The sequence below is a fragment of the Chrysochloris asiatica genome, unplaced genomic scaffold (assembly GCF_000296735.1).
Source record: "Chrysochloris asiatica unplaced genomic scaffold, ChrAsi1.0 scaffold00069, whole genome shotgun sequence".
Classification (NCBI taxonomy): domain Eukaryota; kingdom Metazoa; phylum Chordata; class Mammalia; order Afrosoricida; family Chrysochloridae; genus Chrysochloris; species Chrysochloris asiatica.
This window is the reverse complement of record NW_006408587.1, coordinates 10,257,958-10,278,568: the sequence shown is the minus strand read 5'-3', so window position 1 is coordinate 10,278,568 and position 20,611 is coordinate 10,257,958. Positions and strand designations below refer to the sequence as shown.

The window sequence follows — 20,611 nt, the reverse complement described above, 5'->3', positions numbered from 1 at the left end:
AAATGTAGACAAATCCCTTTAGTCAATGATTACTATACAGTGAATGAAAGATTGCAACATATAATAGTCACAAAACCTGCTTTCAGTACACATATTGAAATACAGTAGTTTGAGGTTTGAGTCTTCTTAACAACAAACTGTGCTAGGTCTTTTATTTATAGAGGGCTTTTTTGTTGTTATTGTCCTTTGTTTCTTTTTCTTATTCACAGTTGTTAATAAGATTTCCAAAGTGTTCAAAAGAAGCCAAAGAAGAAATCCTTGAACACATTTTTTTTCTTTTAAAATTTCTGAAACTCACAGTTATGTTTCCACAGGGATTATATAAAATTTTACTTGATTAAGCATAAAGTTAACAAAATTGTCTCCTATAATCAGGTTTACACAGCAAAAGTCATAAGATTATCATCTGGATAGTCTAAGTAGTGACAGTATTAATGAAGTTCACTAATGATGCAAAACTAACTATAGATTGTTTCTAGTTTCAAAAGATTTTTTAAATTACTTTGAAACTTTTTTCACCCCCAGAAAAGGGATACTGTAGTGACTTTTGAATTTTAAAATATGGCCTCAAAATAGGAATAATCAAAGGAAAAAGCTGTTCATGGATGTAATGTAATGGAGAATTAAAATGCAATTATAGGGAATGGGAAAAACAACAGAAGCTTGATTTTTGAGAAATATTTTGACAGAAGAAACTAAATTCTTTGAATTCTAAATCACTAAACATAGTATAAAATAGAATGAACTCATGCTAATTTTTACTGGAAATACGCCTTCATTACATATTACTTGTCATCTCAAAAAATGTTGAGTTTCTAAAGCAGTCATTTCCTGTTTTCAAGTAATGAATTATATGTAACATTCTGAAATTTTTACAATATTAATTTGAAACAGATCTGTAATCTTTTACTTTTAAAGTTAATATTTAAATTTTAGAAAAAGGATAACTTAATGATATCAAAAAACCACTTGATTCTCACCAAACAGTAGTTCTCATATTTTTGTTATCAGGACAGGTGACATTAAACTTTACTGAAATGTTTTATTAAATATTTTAAGTGACAAAAAAATGAAAATTGGGTTAAAACAGTTTGAAAATATTCCATGTAGAGCTGTTTGCTGTGTTTTTTGTTTTTGTTTTTTGTCTCATGATTGTAATGAAAGAAATGGAAAGTTTGAGGTTGCCATGAGATTTTTGGGTTGTCCAACATCTGCCAAACCAATTATATGGAGGTACTATAATTCCATACATAGGGTCGCTATGAGTTGGAACATACTCGACGGCCCTTAGCAACATAATACCAGAATCACAAATTGAGTTTTCAAGTTGCCAGTTTCTCTGTGACAGAATTCTTGGCTTAGCTTGTGACACTTGTACTTCCTTGGCAGGTGTAATTGTTGGCTATTTTCAAAGCATGGGATCCCACACAGGAGATACATAAACAGCCTATATTTGTAAACCAGTTACTGAGTAATATGGCTCAAGCAGTCTACTAAGACTTCGTTTCTGCCCACACCATCCGTATTTATTTAGCTATAACATACTCCAGAAATATGTGATTGATAGAGTGGGGTTAAGAGACATTCAAATGAGACCTTGACCATCACACATTGTTTTGACTAGTCAGACTACCCATCTGCAATCTTCTAGAGAAAACAGAGAGTGCAGCAATGTGGTGATACTCCTCCATGCTACGAGGTTCTACAAAGTGTCCATTCTAAGGTTTCAGAAGGCATTAACAGAACTGAAAAATTCAAATAACAATAAAAGTACAAAGATTTTTGTCAAAATACAATCCCATCTTTTCATATTCTAATTTAATTTAAAAAGCCAGAGCGAATACTACACTTGTGTCAAACAACAAAAATCTTGAGATGCAATGTACCGTGGTATTAGGACAAATGGACACAGACCTCCCGCAGGCTTGAAAGCTGTTCCTTTAATCCCCTGCCCTGGCTTCAGCAGTTTCCAGCTCCAACATTTAACTGCTGATTCTTCACTTCTTACCTGGATCTAAGTATCCACAAGAGTGGCAGAAAGCCCTGAAGACGCATGGCTCCGAGTGAGGACCAACAGGATGATGGAACCAAGTCTCAGGTGTTTAGAGAGGCCCACACTTTGCATGTTACCAACACCAGAGCAGCTCATTAAAAAGGAATTCAAAACAAAACTTTCCCACACATGGCACCATTTTGTCACCTGGTATATTTAATGAAATCAAGACTCTGAGCAGAGCAGCTTTCACAAAAGTGTGCATGACACACAGTGGTGTTTCAACCTTTCTGAGCAACTTGGCACTAGTAATTCTGGCACACTCATTGCCAGCAATGGATGTGTCACCAGGAAACCAGTCTCCTGGCATGGCACGGCTTAATGAATGAGGTTGTGCATGCCTTTTGATTTTGATAAATAACCACTGGCCACGATTATTTGATGAATTGTTGTTGCAATCCCAGTGAGAATACAAAAAAACAAAAGAGTATGGTTTCCAACCCATATGTCCATTGGGTTCCATACTAAAGTTTCACATAGGTACAAGGTCATAAACTAAATTCAAGTCTTTTTCACTTGCGAGCCATCCAAGACATAGGCTACAAAGGCACTGCCCCTGTAATGGAATTTTGTTTTCATTGCATTGAATTGCATTGCATTGAATAGTATCAGTACAATATCCAGTTTATTTCTTCCCACAAAAACTTCATGCTCTTTCCTCTGGACCACTTCATGCAGTACAAAAGGACAACCTGTACGAACAGGATTCTTCATACGTAACTTTCTTTCACTTTCTCATCCTTCAGAAAGGACGTAAGAACGGTAACATCCACTACTGTCTGGTTTTTGTGTAATGACAGGTCCTTTAAGTGGTCATCGTCACTTTGGTCCTTGGCAAAGTTCACAAATACCTATCAAAAGAATGACACAGCTCTATAAATAAATGTGAACAGGCTCTTTTTTTAAAAAAAAAAATTCTAACCTCATTTTTCCCTATATTGAAATAAGTAGGAGAATATAGGATTTCATAAGTAGATAATCTGAATGCTTTGATGGGGCAGAGTAGATGCCTGAAAAGGCATTAATCATTTAAAGTGATCTTCTATTTTGTCCCTTAAGCCATCAACCACCTATTTACTTTGGAACATACCGGCTTGATTAAAACGGAGAAGGGAGAAAGCTAATATTTATTGAATACCTACTAAGTAACTGGGCTCAGTTTGTCATTTTGTGTTTATCTAATTTAAATCGTGCCATTTTATGTTATCTAATTTAAATGGGCTAAGACACTTGGCAAAATGCATGGCACATACTAGATACTCAATAAATGGTAGTTATGATTAGTACAATAATAATAATAATAACCCTATTAGGGTAGTGGTTACGAATCGGGCTGCTAACCTCAGAGTCAACAGTTTGAAACTACCAGCTATTTCGTGAGAAAAAGATGATGCTTTCTGCTCCTGTGAAGATTTATAGCCTCAGAAACCCTGTACAGGGTGATTATGAGTTGGAACCGACTCCCCGGCACATAAGAACAACAACATAGATCAAGTAGCATCATCTCTCTTTTCAAGGTCAAGAGGCTTAGTCAAAATCATACCTAGTAATAAAGAGGGAATTCAAGCTCAGATAATCTAACCTGTTCTATGATTCACACTAGGGGCTCAACCTAAATCTCTGTTTGAAACTCAAATCTTACTTGGTCAAGTGTTGTCTGAGAAACAGAGTAGTCTTCTATGTGGAGCTGCTTCTTACTCTGGGAGAGGATACTGAATATCCTGGCCAGAGAAGATAATGAAGATGGAAGCTGGTATTGTAGCATATTCCGATGTTTCTCTTTTAGGACACTTCCCGGAAAGGCGAGTTCAAAGAATTCCTGGACTGGCTTCAGGTCAGGGTTTGACCCTGCTATTCGTACAACTATTGTATAACCATCTCCAAATCTGAAAGCAAGAAAAGTCCAAATGAGAATGACCCCCAGGAAGCCTCTGAAAAGAATATTTAACCCTAAGAACCCAACTTGTGCCAAGGACATGGGAGGCTCCTAGAAGAGCTTGCATATCTACTCTATATGGGATGCCATGCTGAGTGCTTTAAATACATGATCTCATGTAATCCTCACACCGACCCATGAAGTCTACAGATGGTACAGAGTAAGAAACCAAAGCCCAAGGCACAAAGTCACTGACTCAAAGCTCATAAGGGGAAGGGCCAGGATGCAAATTCATTTGTTTTGGGCTCCAACGTCTGTGCTCATCCTGGCATGTAAAAATTTGTCTATATTGCTGCTAAGGGAGTCCTAGTGTGGTGCTGTGGATTAATGCGGGGAACTGCAAAGTCAGTTTAGACTGTAAGGTCAGTGGTTCAAACTCACCAGCCACTCCTTGGAAACGCTATACAGTGTCACTATGGGTCGGAACCGACTTGACAGCACTTAACAACATGTATACTAGGAAGTAGACATACCTAAGAAATCTAATCTCAGACAAGTAATTTTCCCCAAGGTGTACAATTCATAAGTGGTAAAAGACCGAATTTGAATTGAGCTGTATTTGACTTCAAAGCTCTCATTCTTCCACTGTGTCCTTTTGTTCAGTTTTACTTCCCCCTCTTTTTGAAATCCCATCTATATAATCACAAAGGAATAAAAAAAAAAATTCTCACTAGGAAGGAATGATCCCAAACAAACTATCTTTGTTACCTATTTTTCAGATGCTGAACACTGCCAAGACACCTGAACTTCCCATTGACCATGATTGCCATCCTAGTGCAAAGAGCTTCGCATTCTTCCATACTGTGAAAAAACAAACAAGGTTAGGCTTTAGAGAGATGCCCCTAGTAAGCATCAGAATTTCAGCATGCCATCTGGCATTTCAGAGAAACGTGAAATGTTCCAGAGGCTTCCTAGGGCAAAAGAGTATCCTATTCCAAATGCATGAAGATTCAAGTTGAGCTATCTGTTCATTGCAGTGCAAGTTGTGAAAAAAAAAAAATGTTGGAAACAATCCAAATGTCTTGACAAAGGAGGAGAGTCAAATAAATTTAAGGTATATCCTGACTGAATACTATCCAGCTGGGAAAAATGAAGACATCTACATTTCATGACTTGAAATAATGTCTATAATACATTGCTAATATGGGGCTATAGGATAAGCACTGGACCAAAAGGTTGGTTTGAACCATAAGGTTGGCAGTTCAAACCCAACAGCTGCTCCCTGGAAACGCCATATAGGATCACTCTGAGCTGGAACTGACAGGGACGGCACTTAACAACAACAAAAGTGTAATAGCAGTGTGTATACTAAGCTTGTTTTTTTGTTTGAAAAAGGATGGATACCTACATATTCATTTGCATATGTAGATTTTCATAAGAACATCTACAAAGACACACAGTCCAGTGATGATAAATAATAAGAATTGTATCCAAATGGTACAATTTCACAAGATTTTCATTGTTTTACTCTTGGTCATTCTGTATTTCCTAATTTTTACACAATGGTCATGTATATATGACTTAGAAATTTTAAAACCACTCTAAGTTTTCAGTACAGACCTATGAGATGTAAGCACTACTGATCTCCCTTCCTTGATGACACTCAGGGCACAATTCCATAAGAACCTCCGAGCTTTGGGGTCCATGCCTGTGGTCGGTTCATCCTGTAATAAGAAAAACATAGATCTCTTACTATTTGCCAAAAAAAATCCAGAAGAGTTTGTTTTTAATGAAGCAGCATCTTGGAAACAGCGTGAATTTTAAGTTACTTTTAACTTGTACTTATTTCTTCATGGAACAAAGACCCAGACCTTACATATAAGAGTAAAGTTTCATATTCATTTCGAACCAGCTCACACTCGTTGTTGTTGAGTGTTGTCGAGTCAGTATCAATTCACAGCAACTCTGTATAGGGTTTCCAAGGAGTGGCTGGTGGGTTTGAACTGCCAACCTTGCAGTTAGCAGTCTAGTGTTTACTTACAGCACCATACCAGGACTCTGTTGTTGTTAAGCGCCATGAAGTTGGTTCTGACTTATAGCAATCCTGTATAGGGTTTCCAAAGAGCAGCTGATGGGTCTTAACTGCCAGCCTTGCAGATAGCAGTCCAGTGCTTATCCGAATTAAAGCAAGACACAATTCTGAGCAAATATTTATGAATTTAATTAATTTCTAAGAAAGGAAAGGAGAAAAGGCATTTCATCCTTTCATGATTTAAACATATGCTAAAAATTCTTTTTGTCTTAAATCAACTGAGAGCAGCATAGAATTTGGGTAAAGTTCCCTTTCCTTCCTTTTGTATTCTCGTTTACTCCAGGTTAGCCTGTCATATTCCATTTGCTAGACTAAAAGAAAGGAACCCTGGTAGTACAGTGAATTAAGCACTGGGCTGTTAACCACAAGTGCTGTCTGCTCCTTATAATATGAAAACCTAAACCTAAGACTTATTTTAACTTCAAGAAAGGGCCAAGGGCTGTCAGTTGGCTCATTCTTCCCTTTTTCACCCTGGAGTCCTGGTGTGACATTGTAGGATAAGTACTGGATCGCTAAACCACAAGGTCAGGGGTTCAAACCCAGAAGCCACTCCTCAGAAACCTATATAGGGTCCATATGAACGGGATACAACTCCTTGACATTTACAAGGACATGTGTAAGAAACAGTGATTTCAGGGGAGGAACATAAAGAATATTCCAAGAACGGTCTTGTCATATGCCCTGCCTCAGCAATAGTTAATAGGGTTCTCCAGGTCAGAAAAACCATGTGCCTGGGATCTCTATTTGGGAATATTTTAACAACAACAAAGGGCATGGCAGAGCTTCTCAGATGCGTGTTGCGAGAAAAGAGCATGAGAACGTTCCTCAGCTTCTCCAAGGCTACTCTGCTATGTCTGGTGGGGGCTTGCCAACGTCCAGCTAGTCCTTCCAGAGCCCTGGACTTTAGAGAAGCGGTGTTTCCTGACGCAATCACACTCACCAGAAACACCACGGGAGGCCCACCAATCAAAGCCATGGCTGTGGAGAGCTTGCGCTTGTTCCCTCCACTATAGTTCCCAGCATATTTTTCTCCATATTTCAGAAGGCCCAGTTTCCGAATTGCCCACTCACCAACCTAGAGGAATAAGAAGCAACTTGATTTTTGTCTGGCTTGGAAATGGTACCATGTTTTCTTAAATTTTGAGAGAGAAAGATGTAACAGTCAGTTTTGAAAACCCAACAGGGCCATTCTGCCCTGTCATATAGGGCTGATCTGTGTCAGAATTAACTCAATAGCAGCAGGTTTTGGTTTTTTCCTTATATTTCTATATGAAAGTTTTTTCACTGAGTAGGAGTGGATTCTACACTTGATTCTATAATCACAGCCTGGAAGCTGTGGAGCCGAGAAGACGGATTGATAGGGGTTGTGGGCAGCACTCACCTCTGCCCTCACTCAGCATATGCATGCCTGCCCAGATAGCCCCACCCCCTCACCACCACAGATTTCCACCCCAGAGGAGGTGAAAGAGCCAGGATTTCATAATGCTGCATCCGAGGGCAAAAGTGGCCGTCAGTGGATGGCTGTGTGGATGAAAGTCAGAACCACAGCTGCGCTGTCAGGATGCCAGAGTGGACAAGCTGGCTTTTTGTGCCCACAATACCTTTCCAACTTCTTTCTCTGGGACTCCTCTCAAGAGAGCAAAGAACTCCACGTGTTCTCTCCCAGTTAGCAGCTCTGTAATAGCATCAAACTGAGGGCAGTAGCCCATGTTCTGGTGTACTTCATGGGTATTTGATAAGATACTGCAGGGAAAAGTAAAACTGTTTAGATTTTAAGCATTTAGAGATTCTCATTAGATCATCAAGCCTGAGTTCCTACATCTGTGAGTGACAGAAATATCAGTGGCCAGACCTGCTGCTGTTTAAAGGAACAGCCTTTCTGTACCCAGAGTACCAGAGGCAAAGCATGACCTCCAAGTAGTCTGGGTGTCCTGCCTCTATCTGTCCTAATCCTTGAACCTGGCTCACCTGACACCTCAGTCAGCAGATTCAGCCACATTTCCAAATTCTCAAGTGTATCCCAATTGTAATATTATCTCAAGTGTGTCCCAATTGTAGTATTATCTTTACCAATAATTTTGATCACACCATCCTGGGACTTTCAACCAAGTCTCCTTCTCAGACTTTGAATCTGTGGGCCAGTCAGAGAATCATAAATCCTAGTTGCTCCAAAGTCTCCTTTAAGATCCTTCAGACCCAACAACTCTGAATATGAGCTTTGCTACTTTCAGTTACCCACACACTCCAAACCCCTTGATTCCATGAAATACCCCGCCTAGTTTTTCATTACAGATCCTCTGAGAATTCTGTGGCAGAAGAAATTACACCTATGGACACAATTTTTTTAAAAAATGCTATTGATTCAGTTCGAACTCATGGTAGCCCCATGTGTCTCAGAGCAGACCTGTATTCCATAGGGTTTTCAATGGCTGTGGTATTTCAATAGGTCACCAGGCTGTTCTTCCAAAGTACTTCTGAATGGATATGAACTGCCAAACTGGTTCTAACTCACAGTGACCCTGTATAGAGTTTCCAAGGCAGTAAATTGTTACCAGAGTAGAGAGCCTCATCTTTCTCCCATGGGAGCAACTGGTAGATTCGAACTGCTGATCTTGTGGTTAGCAGCCCAACACAGAGCCACTATGCTACCAGGGCTCCTTTTTCAGTTAGCATCAGAACACTTAATTATTTGAGTCAATAGGGATTTCTTTTATGCATAATAGTGGGAATAGACCCTATGAAGCCAATCTCAGCTGGAGGAAGCTCTGTGTCCAGACTCAAGCCCAATGGTTGCACTTCAGACACCTCTGTGCTGTCATAAACTTGACCTTTCTGTAGAAGTCATTCCTCTTTGTATATCTCATGTCCCCTCACCCCACCCAGAGCAGCCTTTTCCAGAATGAAGACAGAGGCAGCACAGGTACACAATGCAAGACCCTCTTGGCTGTGCCACGCAGCCAACTCTTAACAGACCCCATGATGAGCCTTAGTTTAGGCCAGCTACTGCCATGATATGCCCAGGAGCCTGGTACTTAGAACAAGTCTGGGGAAGCTAGTCCCAGAATTTCCACTCCCTTACATTGCTACTGAAAACTCTGGTAGAAGACAGGAGAGAAGGCTGATGGGCACATTCAATTCCTTGCTCTTTTCAATTTTATTGACTAGTCGCCCCCCAGCCCCCTGTTTTTAAACCGTAAGTTGTAAAATAAACATTTTAATGACATGATGGAGAATAGCCTAAGAAATATCAGAGTAACTACAAGCTTTGTAAAACTTTTTGAAAGGTATATATGTGAGTGTTTTATGTCTATATATACTGGGTTAAGATGTAAACTTCCTACTATGGGTTATAGTGAAAAACTTTGAAAGCCACTGCCTTCTACAATCTTTCCATATAAAGAGCTTAGAGAAGCACCACATATTTAGAATACCTAAACTCAATATTGTCTAGCAGCTCTCTCAAGTATCCCCTAAAGACTGAATTACTCATTGACCTGTGCATTCTCAGGTAACAGGCTGGCGTGGCCTCATCAACTGCTACACCATTTAGGGAAGGCAATTTAGCAGGTACCTAACCTTTGATGTTTTATATAATATCTCTGAGGAAATAATCACAGAGAAATACAAGGACATAATTTATGTAATGTACTGGATTAAATAGCATTTCCCCCCTCTCCCTTACCCCCCTGCAATTTTATGTTCATGCAAAATCTGTGAATCTTACTTGAATAGGGACTTTGCAGATGTAATCAACTTAAAATGAGTTCATGCTGAATTAGGGTAGGTCATCACCCAATGATTAGTATTGTTAGAAAAAGAGGGGAAAAAACAGACCCCCCCCCAAAAAAAAGAAACAGGGGAGAAGATTACATAATGATGGAGGTAGAAATTGGAGTGATGAAGCCATACACCAAGGAATAGTGAGATTTGCCAGTAAATCAGAAGCTAGGAGCAGCCAGGAAGTACCCTTTCTTAGAGCCTTCAGAGAGAGCATGGCCTTATCGACATTTTCATCTCAGACTTCTTTTTGTTATTTTAAGCCAATTTGTGGTATTTTTAATGACAGCCTTAAGACACTAATGCCCACAGTGAAAAAAGGAATTCTTTAATGTCTAGTATTTAACAACAACAACAACGTCTAGCAAGAAATAATTCATTAAATGATGGTACACATGCTTTGTGGAATTTCATGTAGGAATAGAAAATTCTACATCTCAGGGTATGTAACTTACTAAGAAATATTCAAAATATGCTCATAAATAATAATAATAAAGGAAACTCTACCTACATTATGATCGTAATTTTACACTTACATAAATGTAAAAAAACAGAAAGCTTTGGCGTCATGGCAATGTTCTAAATCTATAGCGAAAATTTACTAAAACCCATGAATGGTACACTTAAAATAGATAAAAATATATGGTATGTAAATTATAACTCAATAGAGAATGAATGGGAGTATAATTAGGGATTATGTTTAATTAAGAAGATTGTGGATGACTTCTATTTTCTTCTTGACACTTTACTACATTTTGATGTTTTTATGAACTCTATATAATACTGTTGGAGTCCTGGTGTGGCGCTGTAGGATAAACACTGGACTGCTAACCACAAGGTCGGTGGTTCAAATCTATGAAATGCTTCTTGGAAACTCTACACAGGGTCACTATGAATCAGCTATGACTCGACAGCACTTAACAACAACAATATAGTACTGTTGTCATCAGAAATAATAATCAATGATAAGTTTCTTTAAACAAAGTAAAAAGGCAACATGCAGGCATCTTTTTTTCTCACCTATTTTTGTTAAGAAAAGCATCTCCTCTGGTAACAGTGGTGTCTCCAGTCAACATCTTGAAAGTTGATGATTTCCCAGCTCCGTTAACTCCCAGGAGTCCAAAGCACTGAAAATATGATTGGATAACTTGTAAAAGCAAACTACTAAGTATAAATGACCCTTCTAAGATAGCACCTTAGTTTTTATATAACATTTTCCTAAAAATTATTCTGTGATGTTTTTCTTAACTACACACAAAAATTGAACTGTGTGGGTCATGGCAAATTATGGATAACATTGCAAAGGATGGAAATTCTAGAACACTGAATTGTGCTCGTGTGGAACCTGGACATAGGCTAAGAGGCAGTCATTCAAATAGAACAAGGGGATAAATGCAAGGTTTAAGGGGATAATGTATTGTTTAAAATCAAAATGTGTGTGTCAGGTTGTATACTTTGGCCATATTTATTCAATCTGGATGCTGAGCCAATAATCTGAGAAGCTAGACTACTTGAAGAAGAACATCATGGCATCGGGATTGGAGGAAGACTCATTAACAACATGCAATATGCTGAAGACACCAGTTGGCTTGCTGAAAGCAAGGTAGACTTGAAGCACTTACTGATGAATATCAAAGACTACAAATATCAAAGACTACAACCTTCAGTATGGTTTACATTTCACCATAAAGAAAACGAAGCCTCATAGCTAGATCATTAAGCATATGATGATAAAATATTAAAGCTGTCAAGGACTTCATTTTAATTGGATCTATAATGAATGCCTGTTTAAGAAACAGTCAAGAATTCAAATGATGAATTACATTGTACAACTCTGAAGCAAAAGACTTCTTTTAAGTGTTGAAAAGCAAATTTGTCACTTTGAGGACCGAGGTGCACCTGACTCAAACATGATCCTTTCAATCACTCCATATGCATGTGAAAGCCAGACAAGAAATAAAAAAGACCAAAGAAGAACTGCTGTATTTGAATTATGGTGTTAGAGCATACTGAATGGACTGCCTGAATGAACACCTCTACCTTGAAAAAAGTACACATAGAACACTCATTAGAAAGGAGGATGGGGAGATTTCATCTGTACTTTGGGACATGTTATCAGGAGGGGCCAGTCCCTGAAGAAGGACATCATGTTTTGTAAAGCAGAGGGTTAATTAAAAAACAAAAGGAAGCCCTCAACAAGATGGACTGGCACGGTGGCTGTAATACTGGGCTATAACATAGCAGAGGGTGGATGGCACAGGACATGACAATAGTTTGTTCTGATCATGAATCACAATGGACTCAATAAACAACAACAAAACTACTCTCAAATATCAATCGAGAGTCAAATATTTTCTTATTTCATAAAACCATATAGATATTTAAACATGTATCTCATAATGGGGCCCCTTTAAGAGTGAACCTATTTGTAAATATTATTTGAGGCATCAGGTTGAGGCTAAAGTTAATGTGTAAAAGAGTGATGAAAGCCAACCAGCCAAATTTCACCATCTTATCTGGGTAAAGGGCACAAAAGAACACAAACATGAAATAGAAAGAAGAAAATCTATTTTTTAAATCTATTTGAATTTCATCATCATTGTGAATAGATCACAAAAGCACATTCTGGATGCTCATGCTTTTCTTAAACTTCTTGAAATTATTCAAAATCACCCTCTCCTGACATCAGGGTTCCTCATCCACTCAATGACTGATTGTTCCAAGTAGACATAATAGACAAGCCTTTAAAACACTACTTTTTCCCTTTCAGACTTTTTTGTTTTGATTGGGAAGACAGAATCTGAATTAATAGGAACAAACACAACTTGGATCAAGTGCCTTTACCTCGCCAGGAGGAATGCCAACACAAATCCTGTCAACTGCAGGCTTCCTCTTCCTTCTATAGATCTGCAACAAACAAAATCGAAGAATTCATGAGCCTCAGTGGCTCACAGCTCTCCCCAGTAACCACAGAAAAGGGAATTACAATCCAAACACATCACAAAATAATACTCATTGAGAAAATAATATATATGCTAAAGCCTTGGTCATCTCTGTCAATCAGAAAAAATGAATTTCTTTCTTTTTAAAACAAAAATTGGTCTTTAAAAACACATACTGGTCATTGATATTTATATATATGTATATATATATATATATATATATATATATTCATTTATTTAACATAGAAAGATACCATCAGTATTTTTCAAGTAAATTACAGAAACTCTACAGGATGCAGATTTACAATTCCGATATCCAAGGGAGATGTGAGACAGACCCTCTCCTGAGCAGCAGAGATACATCAGCTTTTTGGATTATAAAATTCAAAATCAAACATCTACCCTCCCTATTTCTGCTTTGACTAACACATAATATTAGTGACATTCAATTAAGTGACAGAAAATGTAAGCGTGCAAAACAAATACATTTGAGAATGAGAATTCACATTACCAAAGGAGTCTCAGTAGGATTTCTTTAATTAAGCAATCTCTGAAACACTATACATGCATTAGATAACTAACTCCCTCTAAGACACCTAAGGTTGCCTCTGAAGGAATCTCTGAAACGCTATACAGGGTTGCTATGGGTTGGAATCAACTCGACAGCACTTAACAACAACAACAACAAGCAATACACTCTGGAGTCTTGGTATGGCACTGTAGGATCAGCACTGGAGTGTGAACCACAAGGTCGGCAGTTCAAATCCACCAGCTGCTCCTCGGAAATCCTGTTACAACCAACGCAACAGCTCTTAACAACAACAGTACACCTTAGGTGTAAATTAAATTGACAGAAATTTGACATACATGCATATTTTAGGAAGTATGATCTTTCCATAAAGCCAGTGAGCAAAACGTTAGTTCCATAGCTGAAAAAAGTGACCACAGCTGTTATAGCACATACGTAAGTCACTGTCTCACCTTAGTCAACTCTTTGATTTCCAAAATGTCATTCTGTCCTCCTCCATCAAGAATTCTCTGTCTTTCCCGCCTCACGTCTTCATCCTCATCATTCAGAGGAGGAAGTTTTGCATTTACAGGTCTGAGAGTGAAAAATTGTAAGAAAAATCAACCTTTCAAGTTATTTTTCTTTTAAGTCTCTCAAAACAATGCTATCAAGTCTACTCTCTCTCCACAGCTGCCAGGATCTGCAGAATGGGGGCTCATGGACGCCCACATCAGGAAAGTCGGTCTGATTATTACTCTTGAGTTCAGCACAATTCAACCACCATTGAAATGTGCTTCCCTTGTCCCTCCTCTGGGACTTTCAGCAAGACCAAGCTTCATGATTTCTGAGAAACAGCTTACCTGGGCCTAATGAAGAATCGGTACTGGATCAGAACAGTAATGAGGAAGAACACTACACCTTCCACAGCCATGGCGAAGAGGTTCCGTCCCACCAAGTCCCAAGAGAGTGGTGAGACAAAGCGATTCTCTCCTGGAGACAGAATGCAGAGATCCAGTCAGAATGCAAGAGTCTCAGACCAGGCCCTTCCTCAAATTTGGGATCAAATATCCAGCTCTCTATAAACATTAGTGGGTATCATCCATGACAAGGAGAAAAAATAAGGGTGTGGACATGCTCCAAGGCAGATTTGGGGAAGGAATTCAGGAAACACTGAGTCCAGCCTCAATCAGCATTTCAGAGCGAACATGCATTAGATAACTCCCTCTAAGATACCTAAGGTTGCATTTTAATGTGACATGTTGAAAATCCTTCAAGGAAAGGCAAAAAAATCCCCTCCAAGATAATTATGTCAATATTTCCATAAATTATGTTTCACTAATGAAAAGATTAGAAAGCACTTTGACTAAATGATGCCCCCTTTAATAGTATATCATATAATCTAGTAACTCAATTATTTCACCTAGTTAATAGGTTGATATTCCTTAAATTCTTTGTGTTGTTGCTAAGTACTGTCGAGTTGGTTCTGACTCATAATGACCCTGTGTAGGGTTTCCAAGTAGTGGCTGTTGAGTTTGAACCACACCAATCTTGTGGTTCAAACTGACCTTGCAGTCCACTGCTTATCCTACAGTGCCACACCAGGACTATAAATTCTCCTTTATGCCTCCAAGTTTAAAACAAAAAGTCCCTCTTCTATGGCACTGTGGGTTAATACGCCAGACTGCAAAGCCATTTGAACTGCAAGGTTGGCAGTTCAAGCTCACCAGCTGCTCCTCAGAAACCCTATACAGGGGCGCTATGGGTCAGAACCGACTCAACAGCACTTAATAACAACAACATATTAGTCAGTGAATGAATAATAGTAACGTAAGATTTACACCCTTGGAAACCCTGTACAGGGTCGCTATGGGTCGGAACCGACTCGACGGCACTTAACAACAACAACATATTAGTCAGTGAATGAATAATAGTAACGTGGCCATAAGAGAAATATTTTTACACTGAAGGTAGAAAGTGCTGCAATAAATCACCTTCTTAAAGACTATGTGAAAGATCACATATGGACGTATCTGCAAGCCCCTTATTTGTCTAATAGTCAGAATCAAAGTTTGCATCTTTCCTTCTGATTCTCTGACTCATATCTGGTATCCAGAGCTGTGATGTGCCTACGACATTTTTTGCACTGGGTTCATACGAAAACTGTCAGTTTTGTAACCTTCAAAACTACCCTTTCAGGAATGAGTCTTCACATCAAGTATCAAAGCTATCCCCTTTGTATACTGGGTGATAGGGATGGGCAACTTAGACATTGGCTACCTAAAATGAGGGGGTGATAAAGGCATGAAGTGACTGGCTTACAAGTTTTCAAGAGGGAGTTTAGTTTAAGTGTGTGGGAGAAGGCAGAGTCCCCATTGAATAGTTTTCACCTTGTCTAGATGGGTCTGGTAAAAAGAGATGGGATCAGATTCTTATGATTCAATAGTGAGTAATTGTTATCACGACTAATTGCGACTGTCACAACTGTAAAGGTAGAAATTTTGTAGCAAAAATGGGGGAATAGTTAAGCTTACAGTCCAGGAACAGAGGACCCTAGGACCATCAAGGAAAAAGAGCACAAGCACAATGCGGGACCCTATTCAGAGAAGCAGTGACACCAGAGATGGAGGCAGAGATGGGGACATGGAGAGAGGGAGTGGCTGAGGACTCTGGACTCATGGAAAGAGAGGGACTGGGTTCTGGTGGTCAGGAGGCAGGCTTTCAGAATGTTTAAATTATTATATATTCCTGAATGTTTCTATGTACAACCCCCTCCCCCCAAAAAAAACACACAAAAAAACAGAGGGAATGGAAGATAATACTGTTGAACAATGATGTACGGAGGAGATTGTAATTATTGCAATGAATCAATGGTGTAAAGCTGATGTTCTCCCATGTAAAGTATCACTCAGTTCATAATAAAAAATTTTTACAAAAAGACAAAACAACCTGCCTTTTCATTTTCCTTGATTCTATCAAAAGTAAGACACAAGACACTGTGTCACAAGATGCTGCCTTGGCAAATCCTGTCAGTAGAGGGAAGTGCTGTGACCAGTCACCAACCACATTACAAAACAGAGGCCAGAGGACCAAGTAATTGCTCTCTCCCTGAGGCATTCCCTAGCCCCTGCTGTCACTCACCAAACCTTTCCAGGGCATCAGCCATGGCCTGGTTTTTCACCATGTCAATGAGTCCTCGTCCCAGACAAAAATGTGGGAAGATCAAGAACACAGACTTCAGGATATCGTTGATATTGTTCAGCTTCTAAATAAATAAGAGAAAAAGAGAGGGAAGAAGAGAGATTGAAGTCGTTTTGTGATTGAGACTAAAAATTCATCAAAGTCTGAAAAATGGTAACGAAGAGAAAGTTCGATTCCCTGGAGACAAGCTAGTCCTTTGAATTTAAACAATAATAAACTGTGGCAGCATAGCCAGTGACACGTAACATTTTAAAAATCTGATATTTAGAAAACCTGAAATAATGCTCTGAGTGGGGAAAGAAATGAACCAATTTAGAAACAGGGCTACCTTTAATCGGTAGCAGACCTACACCAAAATGAATGCGTAGCATTTTCAAAGCATATTGCTTATGTCTGAGTCAACAGTTGAGTTTAGGAGTCTGTTAGAAATTTTAAATCCTTTTTGAATACTTGAAAACTTATTAAATCTCAATAATCTACTCATTACCTCACCAGTTACCCTTAAGTCAATTCCAACGCATGGAAACTCCATGTGTGTCAGAGTAGAAGTGTGCTTCAGAAGGTATTTCAGTGGCTGAAAGATCACCATACCTTTCTGCTGAATGGCCTGTAGGTGGACCAAAACCTCCAACCTTTTAGTAAGTAGCATTAACAGTTTATACCACCTAATGACATCATTGGCCATATGGTCAATAACCGAGTAAGTTGCGTTGTGTTGGATGCTGTACTAGGTTACTGGAGAACCACAGCTTAATAAGAAACAGTCCCCATTCTCAGGAAATGAGTACATAATTGGATCTGTAAGAGCACAGGGAAAGGAAAGAACACCTCCCACATGTATGGTAAGAGTCACACCTGAGTTCAACCCTGAAGGGAAATGAGGGAAATGAGACCCTGCCAGACACTGAAATGGAGGAAGTATATTTGAAAACAGGTCTACAGGAGTATGGTGGGCAGAAGGGACAACTTCAGCTGAAACTCACAGGGCATTTAGGAAAGGTGTGGTAAGAACTCACCAGGAAGGATCAGCCACTTATAAAAGGCTTTGTGCCAAGCTAAGGTAATAATATGAATGAAAAATATACTTCTTTAAGAGCTCTGGAATGAAGAAGTAATGAAGTCATTAGTTAAATGTGAGAAATAAGCAAAAGCTAAGTAGGCAGGTTGACTCTGAGACTGTGGAGTAGAATGACTGGGTGAATAATAATGTCATCCAGTATGACAAGGATGACAAGGGAAACATTAGGTTCTGAGAAGAAAGATTAGAACAGGCTTAGTTTGAGAGGTCTATAAAATACCTCAATGGAAACTTACAATAAGAGGTGACAATTGAAACTAGAGTTCAAAAGAAGGATCAGGGCTAATAAATCAAGGGAGAAGTGGTAGAAGCTTTGGGAATGAATGGCATCACCTAGGGGTAATATCAAAAGTGGGAAGCAAAAATGGCAGAATACCAAATCCTGGCAAGGGTTCCATTTAAGGAGAAAGCAGAACACACACACACACAAAAAGCTGTCAAAGGAAAACTGAAAAGACTTGGTCAGAGAAATACAAGGAAAATCAGGAGAGAGAGGCGCTCTGTGAACCCAGAAAACAGATAATTAGAAAAAGGATAGTGATCAGTGTTGTCAATGCCATAAAAAGTTGAATAAAATCAGGATTGAACACTGTACACTGGTCCTCAGAGATGCTTTGCCCAACAAAATGTCACCCTTTCTGTAGAACTCACGTTGTTAGTGAAGAGCTCCAGTACAAAGGTGGCAACACTGCCATTGATCCCGATGAAGAGGTTCACGCTGGTGAGGACCACGTAGGCGGTGCTGGGGATTTTGAACACGAAGGAGGCCGGATACATGAGAGGTGTGATCGACCACCTGGTGAGACACAAAGGTAGTGGTGAGTGGGGGTCCCCTGCCTTCTCTCTTCCACTGGGTGGCATATGACTGATCTACTGAAATCCCTTATCTCAAGGTGTCTTACCCATACAGCAAAAGCAGAAGGGCTAACACAGGTAGGTTGGTGGAGGACACGTAGGACTTCTGCTGGAAGCAGATGAAGATGATAATGACCAGCGTGGCAGGGACCACATAGTTGCACTAAAAGTGAAAATAAGGAAATAAAGTTCATCTCTAAGTCAAACATACAACGCATGTGAAATCTTCACCCTTGAGGACAAGAAAGGGCAGATAAACACATTGAAGAATAACTCTGAATTAATGAAGCCTCATAGAACTATTCATCAAAATACTGGACAACGCATTTTGACAAGCATTTTACCCTTGACTGATTTTATAAACTGCATGCCCTTTCTTCCTTTCCAGCAGCTAAGCCAAGGTGTCACGCTCAGTAAACTCACTGAACGATGGATTCCTAGTTAGAGTAATTTCAATTTCACAGGCAGCAAATAAGCTTCCATTATTCTTCCTGAAGATGACTGTGTCTGTTTCAGCATTAATGCTATGATAGTCTAGCCAAGTTCAATGTCACATACAAATCTATTGATGATAGTCTACCCAAGTTCAAGCTCACATACAAATCTATTTCTGAGACAAACGCTCATAACATGAAATGTCAGAATTGTTTCATCACACTGAGAATAATTTTTAAGTCTATCCTGACAGACTATCAAGCATTAAAATGCAGAAATAAAGATATGACCACAAGACAATTATGAGAATTCATAGCTGGCAGAGCAAAGTACATGCAAAAAGTTGATGAGTGGGTTTGTCAGCAGTTAGAAGGATTATAGCATTAGACCACAGGACTCTCTGCCTCAGCCCTATCCTACTCGATGTGTTAATCAACAGCTTAGATAAAAACATAGCAAAGTCCTGGTATGGTGCTGTGGGCTAATGCATCACACTGCAAAGTCATTTGAACTGCAAGGTAGGTAGTTCAAGCTCACCAGCTGCTCCTTGGAAAGCCTATACAGGGTTGCTATGGGTCGGAATTGACTCAACAGCACTTAACAACAACAATGTTGTTGTGGCATTGCAGGATAACACACTGAACCAGAAGATCAGATTTGAGCTGCAAGGTCAGTGATTCCAACCCACCAGTCACTCCTTGGAAACATGAGGTTGCTGAGTCAGAACCAGCTCCGAACCAACTCGATGGCACTTCACAAAAACAATAAAAAAGGGAAGGGGAAGATAATACACAGGAAGACAAGCAATGCCCTTGGCTTCAGAGACTGGATCTTTTCTCTCTGAATCCCCTACATGCATTGTTCAGACATAAAGTAAGCACTTAGTGGAGCTCTGGTAGCATAGTGGTTACGAATCGTGCTGCGAACCTTAAGGTCAGCGGTTCGAAACTACCAGCCGCTCCGCAGGAGAAAGATGAGGCTTTCTACTCCCGTAAAGATTTACACCCTCGGAAACCCTGTACAGGGTCGCTATGGGTCGGAACCGACTTGACGGCACTTAACAACAACAAAGTGTATGTATGGCTGTTGAAATACTGCATCAAGGTTATACCTGCCACCACCACCCCAAAAAAACTAAATCTGCCATGAAGTTGTTCCCACTCATAGTGACCCGATGTAGAGTTTCCAAGGCTATACATATTTATGGGAGCAGAAAGAAAACCTTATCTTTCTTCCGAGGAGTGGCTGGTGAGTTTTGAAATGCCAACCTTGTGGTTCAAACCAACCTTTCGATACAGTGCTTATCCTAAAGAATGTTGTTACTGTCAGATTGTTACGTCGAGTTGGTTCTGACTCATAGGGTTTATCTTTGCAGGAGCAGAAAGACTCATCTTTTTCCTGCAGAGCAGCTGGTGGGTTCGAACCACAAACCTTGCAGTTAGTTGTTGCTATTGTTAAGTGCCATTGAGTCAATTCTGACTCACACTGACCCTATGTAGGGTTTCCAAGGAGTGGCTGGTGGGTTTCAACTGGTATGGTTTCAATTCACTGACAAGTTGCCAATAAGATAGTATTACTTCCAAAATGCGTTGTTGTTGTTGTTGTTAAGTGCCATCGAGTAGGTTCCGACATGTAGCAACCCTGTATAGGGTTTCCGTGGAGTGGCTGGTGAATTTGAGCCACTGAGCTTGCAGTTCAAACTGACCTTATGGTCGAGTGCTTATCCTACAGCACCAGTATTAAAACCTCTCCCTCTAAACTCATAATCATACAGACACCCTGAACACAAGGTTAGTC

The 20,611-nt window shown here is 39.5% G+C and overlaps 1 protein-coding gene across 2 annotated transcripts in view; it reads right to left on the bottom strand.

Moving 5' to 3' along the window:
- Positions 1–2,763: 2,763 nt before the first annotated feature.
- The window catches only part of ABCA1 (ATP-binding cassette, sub-family A (ABC1), member 1), a 125,761-nt gene continuing 107,913 nt past the window's right edge, over positions 2,764–20,611 (bottom strand). For both annotated transcript variants that reach the window (XM_006864701.1, XM_006864702.1), the window contains exons 37-49: positions 18,427–18,542; positions 18,176–18,320; positions 16,387–16,510; positions 14,109–14,238; positions 13,722–13,842; positions 12,643–12,705; positions 10,819–10,925; positions 7,623–7,764; positions 6,962–7,096; positions 5,550–5,653; positions 4,698–4,790; positions 3,696–3,939; positions 2,764–2,904 (exon numbers count right to left, since the gene is read on the bottom strand). In XM_006864701.1, the coding sequence (XP_006864763.1) occupies positions 2,764–2,904; positions 3,696–3,939; positions 4,698–4,790; positions 5,550–5,653; positions 6,962–7,096; positions 7,623–7,764; positions 10,819–10,925; positions 12,643–12,705; positions 13,722–13,842; positions 14,109–14,238; positions 16,387–16,510; positions 18,176–18,320; positions 18,427–18,542 (1,665 nt within the window). The remainder of the gene's footprint in view (positions 2,905–3,695; positions 3,940–4,697; positions 4,791–5,549; positions 5,654–6,961; positions 7,097–7,622; positions 7,765–10,818; positions 10,926–12,642; positions 12,706–13,721; positions 13,843–14,108; positions 14,239–16,386; positions 16,511–18,175; positions 18,321–18,426; positions 18,543–20,611) is intronic.